Genomic DNA, 16,611 nt, shown 5'->3' with positions numbered 1-16,611 from the left:
TGTGGGGGCCGTAAATATTACTGAGTCACATTCTAAAATATTGGGATGAAATTTGCACATTTTTCTTGATTTTTGGAATTCATCCATCAGTTGGTACAGGAAAAATGATATCTTTGTACTGTGTTGGCCAGTAGATTAGAAAAATATTTAAATTTGAGAGTCCTCAGTGGTTGATACCATCTTTTCAGTTCGCTATTAAAAAGTTAACAAATTGCAAACTTTCGAGACTACTCAGGTCTCTATCAGGTATAGAATAACACTAAGTCTAAAGAGTCACATATTTATCACAACAAGACACAGAAGTAATGCAATAGATGAAACAAGTGACGTAAAACAGAACTATCATTATGGGAGAGGGATAAACATTTGTGGCTGTAAATATTGAAACCGTTCATAGATGAGTGTGAAAGTTTCATTGTCCTGTGATTGAAGTCTGGTCCATGGTTGTGATGCCCCCACAAGGTCTGAGGATCACATTCTTTAGTTTTATATAGAAGGACATAAATCCATGCGACACATTCATTCCTGCACTGAGTATGTCAAAGGTTGTCATTAGTTTGTATTCCCAGACTCTCCTGTCTCTCTGAGATTTGAAGTTACCTTTTTAGGAGGGATAGCTTATACTAGAGAAGAGAGAGAGAGGATTCAAAAAGACCTAAATAAACTGGAGCAGTGGGCAGTAACTAACAGAATGGTTTTTAACAGGGAAAAATGCAAAGTACTACATCTGGGCAATAAAAATGAAAAAAGCATATACAAAATGGGAGGAATAGAGCCAAGCAACAGTACATGTGAAAAAGACTTAGGTATACTAATAGATCATAGACTGAACATGAGTCAACAGTGTGATGCAGCAGCAAATAAGGCAAATACAATTCTGGGATGTATTAACAGAAGCATACAGTCTAGATCACGTGAAGTCATTATCGGACTTTACTCCTCTTTGGTCAGACCTCATCTGGAATACTGCATCCAGTTTTGGGCACCACATTTTAAAAGACATCGACAAACTGGAGCAAGTTCAGAGAAGAGCGACCAGAATGGTGACCAGTCTGCAAACCATGTCCTATGAGGAACGGTTACAGGATTTGGGAATGTTTAGCTTGCAAAAAAGAAGACTGAGAGGAGACCTAATAGCTGTCTACAAATATCTCAAGGGTTGTCACATTGTAGAAGGATCATCTTTATTCTCATTTGCACAAGGAAAGACTAGAAGCAATGGGATGAAACTGAATGGGAGGAAACACAGACTAGATATTAGAAAAAACTTTTTGACAGGGTGATCAATGAGTGGAATAGGCTGCCACGAGAGGTGGTGAGTTCCCCTTCAATGGACGTCTTCAAACAGAGGCTGGACAGACATCTGTCTGAGATGATTTAGTGAATCCTGCTTTGAGCAGGGGGTTGGACCAGATGACCCAGGAGGTCCCTTCCAACTCTACCATTCTATGATTCTATGATTAATACCAGTAATTTCATGTCCATAGTGCTGTGATCAGGGATACAAAAATGTGTTTTTTTTCTTGTGTGGCTATGAGAATTAATCCTTGTTCTAAGTTTTTGCCCTGTCTCCCCTACATAAAGACCCCCAGCTGGACATTTGGTACATATAATTAAGTACACCACATTAGATATGATGCAGCTGAAAGTACCTGGGATATTGTAGTCCTGATGTGAGTTGAGGATCTTTATCTTGTCTGTGGTCATTATAAATGGACAGGTTTTACATTTTTTCTGGTTGAAGGGAAAGGTTGGTTAATTATTTGGGTTTTCATTGACCATTATTGCTATTTATATCATTAAATATTTTCAACTTGAATTTCTTACTTGTCAAGACATGATGTGTACTTTAAGTATTCCCTTAATTTTTTTATTTATTTATTTATTTTTTATCAGAGAGCTGGTTGTGCTAGCTGCATGACTTGGAAAATCAAGTTTTAATCCCCCTTGTGCTGCGTCCACAAGTGAGCGGAGCATTTTTCTTGTGTCATTTCCTGGGCTCGCTGCACTAAATCCTTAGATCTAGTGATTAGTTCTATTCTGCTATAGAGGGTGATTATATAAATATTAGCGCCCTATGTTCAGCAATATGTAATCGTGTTATTCCAGTATATTTATTTATGTCTTCCAGTGATAAGATCCAGTCCATCGCCTACGCACACCATTCCCGGCAGCTCATTTCCTGCAGTGCTGATGGGGGGATTGTAGTCTGGAACATGGATGTCGAGAGACAGGAGGTTGGTTTTAGATATATTATATGTTTGCTTAATTGTGGTCTGATTCTTATGAGGCAACTGTCTCCATAAATGACAATTGATGCAATAAATGCACTCATCAACAATGAAATTGTAACACCAAGAAGGAAACATTCTGGAATTATGGAAATCACAGGATGGATAGACATGTTAATGATTTGCAAATGATTGAAAAATAAAAATTTTCAAAACGTCTCTTTATTCAGTATTAAGGATGAGCGCCACGTGCAGAAATACACGCATCCACATGCCTTGGCTGCTATCAATGAGGATATTATTGATTGTATGAGGAATGTTCTGCCTCATTGAATGCACTTGGGCTTGTAAATCATCAAGATCTGCTGCTGGCAGCTGCCTTTGCGTTTGCCGACCAATGATGTCTTAGATGTGCTTGCTGGAAGACAAGTCTGGAGTCACTGCAGGCCATGGTAGCTTGTTTTTGCTATTCACAGTAGAAAAAGCAACATGCCGCATGGCACTGTTGTGTTTAAAAATGGCTACTGAAACACAGAAGAAATGGCTGTATCATTGGTCCTACCACCAAATCAACATAACACCGAGCTGTTGGTGTATATAAAATGAAGAAAGGAGGGGTTCAGCTACTGTATATTATGGCACCCCCCCCCCCCCCCACCATTATCGTGAGAATAGGATCGATTTGACATGCTCTCTAGGCCTGATCATGACGTTGCGCACATGGTCTCATCAGATTTGAAGAATGGTGTGTAGTTATCCATTCTGTACTGCAAGTGAAATATCCCATCACATATTAAGTCTAAGGTATCAATCAATGTCTATACAACCCATCAGAAGACTTTTGCATGACATTGGGCTACGAGCCAGATGTCCGACTACAGGTGTTCCATTGAGCTCACATGACCGCTCTCAAAGGCCATCATGGCAATGGAGGTCTTTTCTTTTCAGTGAGGAGTCCTGCTTTTGTCTCGGATGCAAGAGATTGATCTAGAAACCATATAGGCAACACAATGAAGAGGCAGTCATGAGAGAACGTGAAAATGTCCCAGGAGCCATCTTTCAACACGACTATGCTAGATTGCATATTACTCTTGCTACTGTGAGCAGCCGATATGGCCTGAACATGCTACCATGGCCTTAGTGCATATCATCTGCACTAAGTGTGGGTCTGACATCGGCATTTAACACGCGCCAGTTGGGGTCGTGATTCACGCGCCAATGACATGATCGTGGGGCACCGATGGGTTATCACGACAGCCAGTTGTCTGCGGATTACCCCTGTGCCTGTCATTACGATCCTCCTGTGAAAGCTAGCCCGTGATTTTAGCTACACATAGCACAAGTGATCAGGTGATCACAGCTTCAAGTCCCCTAAGGGGACTATTAAATACAGTAATAAATGAAGAAAAAAAGGTTTTTAAAAATATGAAAAAAAAAATGCAAATCTTCCCCTTTTGTCCCATTAAAAAAAAAAATCAAAAAAATACACATTTTTGTAACACTGCGTTTGGAAAAGTCCGATCTATGAAAATATAAAGTAAATGAATCCAATATGTAAACATCGTAACGAAAAAAATGCTAGAATTGAGGTTTTTTTTGTTTTTTTTTTACCTCCGTAACATTGCAATAAGATGAAATATGGGGAAGTTAAAACATCATATCTACCCCAAAATGGTATCAATAAAAATGTCAGCTCAGGACGCAAAAAATAAGCAGTCACCCAGCCTCCTATCTCAAAAAATTAAAACGTTCCGGGTCTTGAAAATGGTGACAAAAGCAAAAATTATTTTTTTTTCTTACAAATGTCTGAATTTTCTTTCACCACTTAAATAAAAAACAACAACTTATACATGTTTTGGTATCTGCGTACTTGTACTGACCGGACTATTTGAAGGGAGGAAAAAATAAAAATCACCCTGGGGTGAAAGGGTTAAACAATGGCCCACAATCTTGCTAACGTTTTAGCTATTCTACTCATTGCAAATGGCTGCTGTATGAAATGATAAAAAAAAAAAAAATTGTTGCGTAGCCCTAATCAAATCACTGGGTGAGCATGTAATATAAGGTCATGTGAAGTCCTCCAGACCTGGAGTGGCATGGCTAAATGAGGAGGTTATTCCCCATTATTTCTATAGAACATCATATATGACCTATTAACAAAGAGTCCATTTGGGTCAGACACTTTATCCACTTCTTTCCACATTCTGTCCTTTTTTTTCTTTTTTTTTTCTTTCCCACTTTGTAACATGGTATAAAAAAATTACCAAAGCAGATTGATATATAGATTTGTGAGGAAAGATTTGGTATAACCTGGGATTTGATTACTTTAATCCTTTTTATTATTTTTTGGGTCCAGTGGACAGTCCTATCAGTGACTGACTGCTTTCTTTGTACAAGTGTGCATGCAGAGCTAACTGTCAATCACTGATAGGACCGCCCACTGGACCGGAAAGCCCAGAAAGAACAGAGGTTTAAATGATTAAATCACAGGTTATACTGAATCTCTTCTCACAAAACTATATATCAATCTTCTCGGCTCCCCCGGCTCTATAACATAGTGCCTGCTGATTGGTCCCTTTTAAGGGCTTTTGCTTCTCTCTTGCTGGAGGGTAAGGAGGCATTGCCATGCTTGGTGCCATCATCTCCTCCACTGCAGGGCTGTGATGAAATACAACCTGATGTGTATACTGTCAATATTTTGCAGCCTTTCTTCTCTGCTAAAAGGGTTTTGTCTTCAAGGTCAATTTGACCATTATCAAATTATCATATTCAGTTTGTCTTTAACTCTTTCTTATCTGTGTTTGCTAACCGGTCCAATGATCCTTATGTTCAGGAGAGACTTGTGAATGAGGGGGGGAAGGGATAAGGTGTACTTTAGGTAATTAAATGTTGAAGTCTTGATGTGTGATGTGTTATTTACCCCATTGTACTTATTTACAATGGGGTAAATAAGTATTTGATACATTGCCGACTTTGCAAGTTTTCCCACCTTCATATAATGGAGCGGGCTGTAATTTTTATCATAGGTACACTTCACCTGTGAGAGACAGAACCTAAAAAGGAAAAAAAACGAAAATCACATTGTATCAAATGCTTATTTTCCCCACCGTATTTTTTTTTTGTATGTTGTTTTACTCGGTTGCATTGGTCTGGCACGTCGTACATGTTAATAGATACATTGTATTTCATTGCACTGATCTTGTGTTAGGCCAAGTTCTCATCTCCAGTAGTCATCTGTTTTGAAATGTATCCAGTAAGCAAACAGCGGATCTGTTTCTTATGAAATTCATCTCTTTTGCATAGACTGAAGTGTTTAAAAAAACCTCACCCTTAGCCTAAGGCAGTGACCTGTTCACACACATGTGCTTTTATTTTGGTCAATATAGAGCTTGCAATGGTAAGAACTAATGACAGTATTGTCACCGTGGACTAATATAGCCCACATAGGAGTAATGTAGAATACTATGTAGCAGAATGTCGGAGTATACAATGCCATGGACTAATATAGCATTGTATAGGATTAATACAAGACACCATGGACCCAGTGGTGGGCATTTAATTTTCCCAAAAGGCCCATGAGAGACCGTGACAGTTGCGGAGAGCTGGAACAAAACGCTGCAATTAATTCAGTTCAGTGTTAATATTAACGTATTAAATTAATTTATATTCCTGTTATTGCTTATTATGGAGCATCTCAAAACCATATAATTAGAATTTACATTTTTTTTTTTTTTTTTTTATAAATCCTACTGCTTCTGTTAGTCAGTCCTTGTACCATGATCAACATCTTCCCCCACACAGATGATTTCACATCTTCCCCCACACAGTATGATGTCCACACAGTCCCCACACAGATGATTCCACATCTTCCCACACATTATTCTGGACCCCACAGCGTATCACACAATATTATGCCCCAAAGTCCCCAAACACAGTATGATGGCCCTTTAAAGCCTCCCACATAGTATGATCACCCACAATCCACCAAAAATTATGATCCTACACACGATATGATGACCCACACAAAATATGATTGACCCCACAGCTCCCTACACAGTATGATGGCCCTCCATAACTTCCCAAAAAGTATGATCCCACACAGAGAATGATTACCCACACACAGCATAATCCTTTACAGCTCCCTATATTCAGAGTGATGACCCCCTCAGCCCCTATACACTTTATGATGGTCCCCCACATTGTATGATCATGCCTACTGGCTCCCACAGCCTCTCAACACAGTATGATAGCCCCATGGTTCCTCTACACAGTATGATGGCCTCCATAAAGTATGATTACCCCTACAGCTCTGCACACAGTATAATGGCTTCCATAGCCCCCAATACACAGTAGGATGACCTCCCACGCAGTGTTATGGCCTCTACAGCCCCCCCCCCCAACATAGTATGATCCCCCACAGCCCTTCAACAATGTGTGATGGCCTCCACGGTATAATTACTCACAGTACCCAATCACAAAATGATGACCCCCCCCCCCCCCCCCCAGTATGATCCTTTGCAGCCTGCAACACAGATCAATAACCCCCAACAAAGTATGTTGGCCACGACAGCCCCCCAATAGAAAATATGATCTCCCACAGCACCCCAACACAGAATGATGGCCTCACATGTAAATGACAATAAAACAAAAAACACTACTCACCTCATCATGTTCCCTTGGCAGTCTGCTCTGGTCTATGTTCTGTGCAGAATGAGGCTCCACAGCAGGTGCGATCTAGTGACGCCATTGCGCCTGCTGTGCTCAGTTGCATAAGCCAACGGCTCCTCCTCTACTGTTTTCATCGTTATGTGACATCAGATAGTGGTGGATATGATAAGACATCATAGAGCAATATTGCAGAATATAGGTGTAATATAGGACACCATGAACTAATGTAATCAAATATAAGGGTAATATTGAACACCATGGACTAATATAGCAGACATAGGAGTAATATTGGGCAGCACAGTGGCTCAGTGGTTAGCGTTGCAGCACTGGGGTCCTGGTTTCAGATCCCACCAAGGACAATATCTGCAAGGAGTTTGTATGATCTCCCCTTGTTTGCCAGGGTTTTCTCCAGTTTCCTCCCACACTCCAAAAACTTACTGATAGGGAATTTTGATTGCGCCCCAATGGGGACAGTGATGATAATGTATGTAAAGCATTGTGGAATTAATAGTGCTAAATAAGTGAGTAAAATAGATATAGAACACTATATAGCAGTAATCTGAGACTTATAGATACAGAACAATTGCAGATTTGGTTGTAGATTGTGCACAATACAGACTTCATCTGTCTGATTTATTCCTTTTCCTTTATGTATTTGCTGCTATACGTGCAGATGTTTGGCATTTCATTTGTCTCTGGGGACTTGACTCTAGAAGTTTTGCAAACTATGAATCCTCAGTAAAATCTCAGCAGTCTGTAGCATTAGCCATAAGCGGACATGTTACTACAAATGAAAAATATAATTCTTTTTAAAAATAATTCTGCATGTCGCTTCCGACAAAAGATCTAGTGTTGTACTTGCATCAAATCTATTTCTAAACTTAAGATCTAAGCACGACCTCTCTGTCCGCATTACCCAAAATATTACAGCTCACCCAAATTGCTTTTTTTGTTTTTATTGGAACCTTAATTTATCAAGGCCAGCCCCTAATTGTTGTCTGGCGATTCCCCCATGAGCTGATGGGCTGCACATCTCATTACCGACTGAATCATGTAAATAAGGAATGATAATGGGGTATTACTAAAAAGTAATGAACCCTGTCCTTCAGCCTGCAGTAAAAAGATGAGACAAAGCAGATTGTGATTGCTTTTCCCAATTGCCCTCCTACAGTGCAGGTTACTTCACCGTACATTTATACTGACAATAATGGTAATTATAATAACAGCATGGCCATTGTGATTGGGAGGGCTGTTCTGCTTTAGGCATGTGTTATGTTGTAACATGGAGGAAAGGTTAAGTCGGGTGACGATAATCAGTGTTCAGTAACGTTTTGTGTATCTCATGTGTATTGTGTCCAGTAGATGCAACTCAAGTGTTAACCTGTCGGCTTGGGACGCTGTGCAACCTAAGGGCAGCATGTTATAGAGCAAGAGGAGACTTGTACTTGTATCAATTGAAAACCCTGATAATACTTGGCTTAGAAGCCAAGTGGGAGATACTAGTCATTGATGTCCTTTCCTATGTAACTGATGGCTGTCCATGTCTGATTAGGACCGCCCACTGGACTCCTCCTAAGCCCAGAATAATCAGATGTCCATGAACAAAATATTTTATAAATTCTGCTCCTCCTGCTCTTTTATCAATCTGCTATAAGATCAGGCTGCATGATCAATGCGACAGGTTCTCTTTGAACCTTTGTTTCTAACCAATGCTTAGTAGGATCAGGCCTCTTGGATACATACAACTTCTTGAGATATCCATTGATCAGCTACAGAGGAATCCTCAGTTCACCATAGATGATCAATCGTTAGAAAATGAGATTGTAAGGCTCCATTTACACGTTGCGAGGCATGTTCACTATCTGGAGCAAACGAGAGAACAATTTTGTAGATGGCGCCTACGTGTTACAGTAAACTTGTGTACTCATTCGGTGCTGCTCATGGGCATAGCTGTCGACTGCTCCATGAGATGCCAGCCTTAACTATCAACTAATTTATCTTGGTATGATTGGTGGTTTATGGCTGATGATGTTTTTAGAATAGATAAAATGCAGCCTTATTACCAACACCAAGTCACAATATTAATGCACTGCAGGATGCAGCAGTGTCCTTACTGGCAGAGACAGCATAGATGCAAAATACTGATGAAACAACCACTCACACCAGTCATCCATGGTGGTGGGGGCTGCCTAGTAATATAAATGCACACGGATGAGGTTTGTATAGGGTGCCAGTCACACAGGCTGTAAGCCAGACACTGTGCTCTACATCTATATGTGACACCCATACTATTAGATGGGGTGGGCTGCCCAGCACTATGTAAGTGCACCCCACAGGGACAGGAAACCCAAATTTCTGTAGCCAATACAAAAGGGCCTGGCTGCGCCCTAAAAAATATGAAACAATGTGCAAGAGAAAGCGGTAAATAATGCCTGAGGTATTGACCTATAGTTTAGGCCAAAATATGCAAGCTCGCAATCCACGTCAAGTGTGCTCATTGTGCAAAATGGGAAAAAGGATCGGTACTTGAATAAAACTTCCATTTATTTCATCCTTTAAAAAAAGAGATATCAATGATTAAAAAAATAGTGATTCTTACGTGTTTCTGGCACACCCGTAGTGATAGAATATTCTATGACTAAGAGCATTATGCCAAAAACTAATAGGAGTCACACTTTTTTTTTTCTTTTTTTTAATCATGGATATCCCTGTTTTTAACGGATGAAATAAATGTAAGTTTTATTCAAGTACTGATCCTTTTTCCCCATTTTGCTCATTGCTTACTGCTGGTTGGCAGCATGGACTGAGGTACTTATTACTGATGCAGCAACAAGACACGGTGAGGCTTTTCATGTTTTTGTATATATTTTTTTTTTTTTCCCTCAAGTGTGCTCATTGTCTTGCGTGTCCCTACACAGAGGGAACTTGGGGTGCACTTACATAGTGCTGGGCGCCCCACCTGATCTGATAGTATGGGTGTGACCAATAGGCTGACATTGTGCACTACACGTATCTGTATGACTGATGCCCTATACAAGCCTCATCTGTGTGCATTTATAATACTGGGAAGCCACCGCCTCCATGGATAGTTGGGGTGTGTGTGAGTGGTCGTTTCATCAGTATTATGCACTTGTACGGTGACCGCCTTGATCATGGAGGCTGCTGCATCCTATAATGCATTAGTATTGTTACCTGGTGTTGGCAAATATGGCTGCCTTTTTTTCTGTGATGTTTTTTTTTTTTATTTTTATGTACTTTTTGGTAAGTTGTTTTTAGAATAGGCAACAATTCATCTGAAAAAATTCCCCATTCCAGGGCTCCTGAATCCTTACTTGCACTGGAAACTGTTTTGCTTCTCAGTTCTCAATTCTGGGGTGAATGTCTGGAAGATACAATTGCAGTACAAATATACACAATACAAAAGTATAATGTGAATTGTAACTAAACTGTGAGCTCAGTGACAGGGCAGGAAGTAGCTAGCTTCTCCTTTTTTACTTGTGATTTAATGAAATTAATAAAACTGGCCATCTAACACACATCTGCATAAAAGTAAGAGAGTACAAGAAACTGTTGAATCCCCATGAGTCTTAGAATATCCTCTGACTAAATTTGAATTCTTCAGTCCACAGATACGTAAGCCGCACCTCCATTGTAGACCTCTCTTATATGAAAGTCAATCCTGCTTTGTCTCTTCTCCAGACTCCAGAATGGCTGGACAGTGACTCTTGTCAGAAGTGTGACCAGCCTTTCTTCTGGAACTTCAAACAGATGTGGGACAGCAAAAAGATAGGTCTCCGACAGGTGTGTATAACTTCTTATGGCTGCTTCTAAGTAACGCTAAAGATCAGCCGCAAGTATGAGATCCGGAGCTGCACTCCCTAATGTGTAATGTGCCATTTATTCCAAGGCGTTTTACATGTGAAAAGGGGTATACATAATAAACAGGTATGATCATCTTAAACAATACAAGTCACCGACTGGTGCAGGAGGAGAGAGGACCCTGACCGCGATGGCTCACAATCTACAAGGGATGGGTGAGGATACAGTGGGTGAAGATAGAGCTGACTGGTGGATCGAGGGTTACTGCAGGTTGTAGGCTTGTTAGAAGAGGTGGGTGTTCAGGTTCCTTTTGAAGGTTTCCACGGTAGGCGAGAGTCTGATATGTTGGGGTAGAGAGTTCCAGAGTAGGGGGGATGCAGGGGTGAAGTCTTGTATACGGTTGTGGGAGGAGGAGATAAGAGGGGAGTAGAGAAGGAGATCTTGTGAGGATCGGAGGTGGCGTGCAGGTAAGTACCGAGAAATTAAGTCACAGATGTATAGAGGAGACCTCTTGTGGATGCCATAGTTAGGATTTTGAACTGGAATCTCTGGGCAGTGGGGACACAGTGAAGGGATTGGCAGAGAGGAGAGGCCGGGGAATAGCGGGGGGTCAGGTGGATTAGTCGGGCAGCAGAGTTTAGGATAAATTGAAGGGGTGCAAAGGTGTTAGGGGCAAGGCCACAGAGCAGGAGGTTGCAGTAGTCGGAGCTGGAGATGATGAGGGCATGCACTAGGGTTTTTGCAGATTCATGATTAATGAATGTGCGGATACGGGAAATATTTTTGAGTTGGAGTTGGCAGGAAGTGGAAAGGGCTCGGAATGTCAAGGAAGGGAAGGATTGGGCACTTGGGTTTCTACGTGAACATTTTTTTGTGTTCCACAAGAGGTGACAGGCAGCAGATTACACCCTTCTCTCCATATAAAACACTTGCACACTTGGCTGAGTAGGATTTGGTAATGAAAGGGTTTTTTACTAAATTGATACGTCCTAAAATGTCAGATCAGTGGGTGTGCGGCAATCTGCTCCTTCGCCGATTTCAGTTCCCACTTGTGACTGGATGTAAACCATGTACTGAGCAGAACGGCACGGCTCGGTCACACTGTTTAGTGGCCGCTCACATATAGTGCAGATTAACTCATATACATTGACGCCGAGCCACTGCTGGAGTTGGTGAGGGTGCCGGATGTCAGCCCCCCCACTGATCTGATATTGATGTCCTGCCCTGGCCTCCTTTTAATGGGACATCAGGAGGGGACGGCTTGGCCAAACATGTGACAGGTATGTAATGTGTGTGGCCAGCCTTGGAAGCCTGTTTTTGCATCTGACGTCCAGTGTGACAGCTTAGATCTATTGATTTCACCAATTACCTCTGAAGCCAACACAACTTGCACCCATGTGTAATATGAAGTGTGCTCTACAACCTCTTCTCTTAATCACTTGCATTGCTGATTCTCAAACTGATGTGTGACCAGAAAGAAATTATTGTGCACGTTTGTGTTGTATCTTTTTTTTTTTTTTTTTTTTTTTTTACTGACCCGAGGTACACTTTAATACAGGTTGTCTCAGTTGCTTTACATCAGTGTACACAAAAATCCAACCAAGGTTTAGAACTTGTAACATTGCTGAACCCATTGACCATCGGCACAGTGCAGGCTATTCACTTCTGTGCATGTGGTGAAGCGCTCACACAGGTGCTCCTAGTGCCTCAAAGGAGACAAAACCACTTGAACCCAAGACTGGCAATCTCAAGCATATAGACTTACAAAAGAACAAGCTCTCCAGAATATGGAAGATTTGTGTCTCCCTCCACTGTACAGTATATAATTTTTTTCTTTGATGCGGAGTGCATGTTATTTTATAGGTCCAGGTTATAGACAGGAGAATACAGCAGCACTCGAAGTGCTAAGATGTGTGGAAACAATGACATTTGACTGCATTACTGCTATGTAGAATATACGTATAAAATTAAGTATGAATTGGACAATTTGTACTCCACCAGCCACGATAAAGGCGTACTTATAACCTGTGCTTTTTTAGCCCGGGAAGAGGCATGTTTGATGAGGCTGAAGTCACACATCTGTGCGTTACCATCCGATAGGACGACTGCTGAGAAAAAAAAATAATAGGTCCATTTCTAATTACATAATTTTTTTTTTTTCGTCTATTATTTTATTTTTTTTTTTTTATTTTTTTTTTTTTTTATATCCATTGCCTCCTAACAATAAATTAATTAAAAACAGACGAAACTATGATGACACATAGACGTACATTGTACTTCAGAGCGTCTTCTGTTTTACACGGATCCCCATAGACTTGGCCGAGTTTGACCCTCAAAACTTGTGAGAATAGGACATTCTGAGTCACACCGACCAGAGACACTAATCCGATTTTAAAACTGATGCATTTTGGACTCAATGGAACTCTATGGGCCGTGTCCAGTCCGAGAAGCACTAGGGTGTGTCACATGGATGTGTGAATTCAGACTAATTGGCAGATGACTAAAGTGCTATTTTCTGTAGAGAAAAAGCATCGGACAGTGATGGAGATGTAGCTTCTCATTTGTAGGTGTTCTCTCCACAGCTACGGCATTCATATTCAGACCCACTCATATGCAGCTTGCAGTCTGATCCAAGTTTCCGATTTTTCTATTGTGGGAGTGTCCACTAAAACAGACTTGTTGTGAGATCTGTGTGTATCCTGTGTTCACTGCTCATATATCATCCAGAACGTATTTCCTCTTCACATGCTTTCCTACTTTTCGATAGCCTTTGCCTTCCATGATACTGTACATGCATTCTCACCTCTCCACAGACTTATATGTACATTCTCCTCCCTGCAGCTATCTCTAAGGCTATGTGCCCACGATGCAGAAATGCTGCATATTTTTTCCGCTTTTCCCTGGCAGGAAAAAACGCATGCGGATTTTATATGCGTTTTTCCTGCCAGGTAGAAGTGTTTGTCAAGCGTTTTTGTATGTGGGTTATCAAGCGCTTTTCCAAACGATTTTAGCATCACTTGGAAAAGTGCTTGAAAACTTGGTCACACTATATAAATCTATGCAACCGGCACGGATTTAAATAGTGTGACCAAGTAATAGTTAAAAAAAAGAATAAGAATGGTAAAAAATAAAGATTATATTTACCTTCCAATGTCCCCCGGTATTTTCTCGGCTCTGGCTGGTGTGTTGTATGGTTTGTGGTGGTGTGAAGGACCTGCAATGACTTCATTGAGTCATGTGACAGGTCACTCGACTGCTGACGTCAGCGGTTGCGTGACCTGTCACATGACTAAATAACGTCATGGCAGGTCCTCACACCACCGCGACCCATACAACAGACTGGACGCATTGCTGAGGATACCGGAGGCCATCAGAAGGCGAGTATAATCTTTATTTTTTATTTTAAATTCTTTTTTTAACAGGTTCTATTGTACCTGGGTCTGGAGGAGAGTCTTCTCTTCTCCAAACCCAGGTACCATCCACACATAGAAACGCATAGTATCCGTGTGTACAAATGTGCCCATGCGGATATTAAGCGATTCAATGCAAGTCAATGGCAGCAATTACGCTGCGTGTCCGCAAAATTAATGGACATGCTGCGTATTTTTCCGCAATGATAATCCGCAGCGGAAATTTCCGCAGCATGTGCACAGCACATGCAGATTATCATTGGGGACCATGGGGTACGTTTTACCAAGCGTTTTTAAGCGTTTTCGCTGCGGAAATTTCGTGGCAAAAAACGCTTGAAAAAAACGCATAGTGGGCACACAGCCTAACATTAAGAGAATAGGAGAGCTGAGCAGAAAGCCATCAGAACAAGGGGAAGGCACTCTGATGCAGAATGACTCCAAGTCCTTTATCTAGATGACTGCTTTTACAATAGCTAAATAGTGAAGCATTTATAATGAAGGCAAGTCAGAAAGTTGTCTAATTTTGCATTTAGGAAGCAAATAAACAATGTAAAACAATTTTGTGTTAAGGGGTGTACTATATATAGCCTTTAAATATACAAAGCTTGTTCTTGCCCTATGCATGTCATAGCCACTGCTCTCCATAGAGGGAGCCAGAGAGTTAAGTATGACACTGTATTGGTGGATATGTAGCATTCTACATAGGAGGGAAATGAACATGAGCAGAACTCCTGATCATGTTTCTGCCTATGGGTCTCCAGTACCAAAACATTTTTAGGAAAAAAAGACAAACCACACACCCTGAATAAATAAGACCACAGACCTGACCCACTAGACGAATGCAAACCACATACCAAACCTCTAAAATTAATACAGATTTTCTAAGTAGATGTAGACACCAGGCCACTGACCCCATACCAGACCCCCATCCAAACAGAGCCTAGACCAGTCCCTCTGATTTATACAGATCCCAGAAAGGACTCCCCACTTACAGAGCCTTCTCAGGCCGGACGTACAGACTTTCGCCTTTCTTCGTTTCTGCGTGCCTCCTGACCCCTAGGTGCCGATGCAGGCAATAGTCTGCTCCCATCACTTGAACTGGTGTTCGGGAGTGAAGAGGTGTCGAGGGGAGGATACATTTTTTATAACTGCTGAGGTGTGCTGGAGATTTCCTATCTCTTCTCTTCTTTTTCTTTTATTTAAAAAAAATAACAGGGATTGTCTGTCTGCTGTCTCTAACATCATGTCCTCCCTCTATCTTAAACTGAATCTCTCCAAAACTGAAATTCTTGTGTTTCTCCCCTCTACTAACCTAACTCTACCTAACATTGAAATTACCTTGGAGGGTTCAACCATAACTCCCAAGCAGCACGCCCGCTGCCTTGGGGTCATATTGAACACTAACCTTTCCTTTACTCCCTATATCAGATCACTCACCCGCTCTTGTCACCTGCATCTTAAAAACATCTCCAGAATCCGACCTTTTCTCAGCTTTGAAACTGCTAAAACCATTACTGTCGCTCTTATTCACTCTCGTCTGGACTACTGCAACTCTCTTCTGATCGGTCTCCCTTACCAAACTTTCTCCTCTCCAATCCTTCCTGAATGCGGCAGCCAGGGTCATATTTCTCTGTCCAGCCGCTTCACCGATGCCTCCATCTTGTGTCAGTCATTACACTAGTTACCCATTCGCTACAGGGTCCAATATAAACTCATCACTCTCACCCACAAAGCTCTCCACAGTTCTGCACCGCCTTATATCTCCTCTCTCATCTCAATCTATCGTCCTACACGTGCCGTCTGTTCTACAAATGACCTAAGACTAACATCCTTCATAATCCGAACCTCGCACATCCGTCTCCAAGACTTCTCTCGTACTGCGCCAGTTCTCTGGAATGCTCTACCCCAGGCGATCCGACTGATGGCTAGCCACCACGTCTTCAAGCGAGCTTTAAAAACCCATCTCTTTAAACAAGCCTACCACCTTAACTACTCAGTAAATTAACTTTCCCCTGTTCCTTCTTTCTAAATATTATTCAGAATCTGTTCCCTACTATTCATCTGTCTCCACACCCTCCATGCACACGATAACTGCACTCGGTACTTGAGTATTGCACTTAAACATATGGGCTGATGACCGTATCATGCAGCCTTATATGAAAATCCCTATTTATTATAATTGCTAGACCTGAAATAACAATCACTTTTCACCTATTGTGTCCCCCCATTTCCTTGTAGATTGTAAGCTTGCGAGCAGGGACCTCCCTCCTAATGTAACTGTTTAAACTGTCTTGCCTTGTATTGAATTTATTGTCTGTATATGTCCCCGCTTAATTGTATAGCGCTGCGGAATATGTTGGCACTATATAAATAAAAATAATTAATAATAATGTTATTAAATTATTATTTATTTTGGACATCTTGAGCGTGTTGGCAAAGATGAATAAAGGAGTATTTCAACCAAAGATATTTTATTGTCTGCC

General features: G+C 41.2%; 1 protein-coding gene across 1 annotated transcript in view; it reads left to right on the top strand.

The window, feature by feature from the left end:
• WDFY2 (WD repeat and FYVE domain containing 2) overlaps positions 1-16,611 on the top strand; it is an 86,529-nt gene that overhangs the window by 63,173 nt on the left and 6,745 nt on the right. Inside the window, exons 8-9 of the mRNA XM_073662637.1 lie at positions 2,132-2,237; positions 10,599-10,700. Of these exons, the coding sequence (XP_073518738.1) occupies positions 2,132-2,237; positions 10,599-10,700 (208 nt within the window). The remainder of the gene's footprint in view (positions 1-2,131; positions 2,238-10,598; positions 10,701-16,611) is intronic.

The sequence above is a fragment of the Phyllobates terribilis genome, unplaced genomic scaffold (genome assembly GCF_046119375.1).
Source record: "Phyllobates terribilis strain yellow unplaced genomic scaffold, ASM4611937v1 Scaffold_2__4_contigs__length_985480577, whole genome shotgun sequence".
NCBI classification, from domain to species: Eukaryota; Metazoa; Chordata; class Amphibia; order Anura; family Dendrobatidae; genus Phyllobates; species Phyllobates terribilis.
The sequence above is the reverse complement of the archived record's forward strand: the minus strand, read 5'-3'. Positions and strand labels throughout refer to the sequence as shown.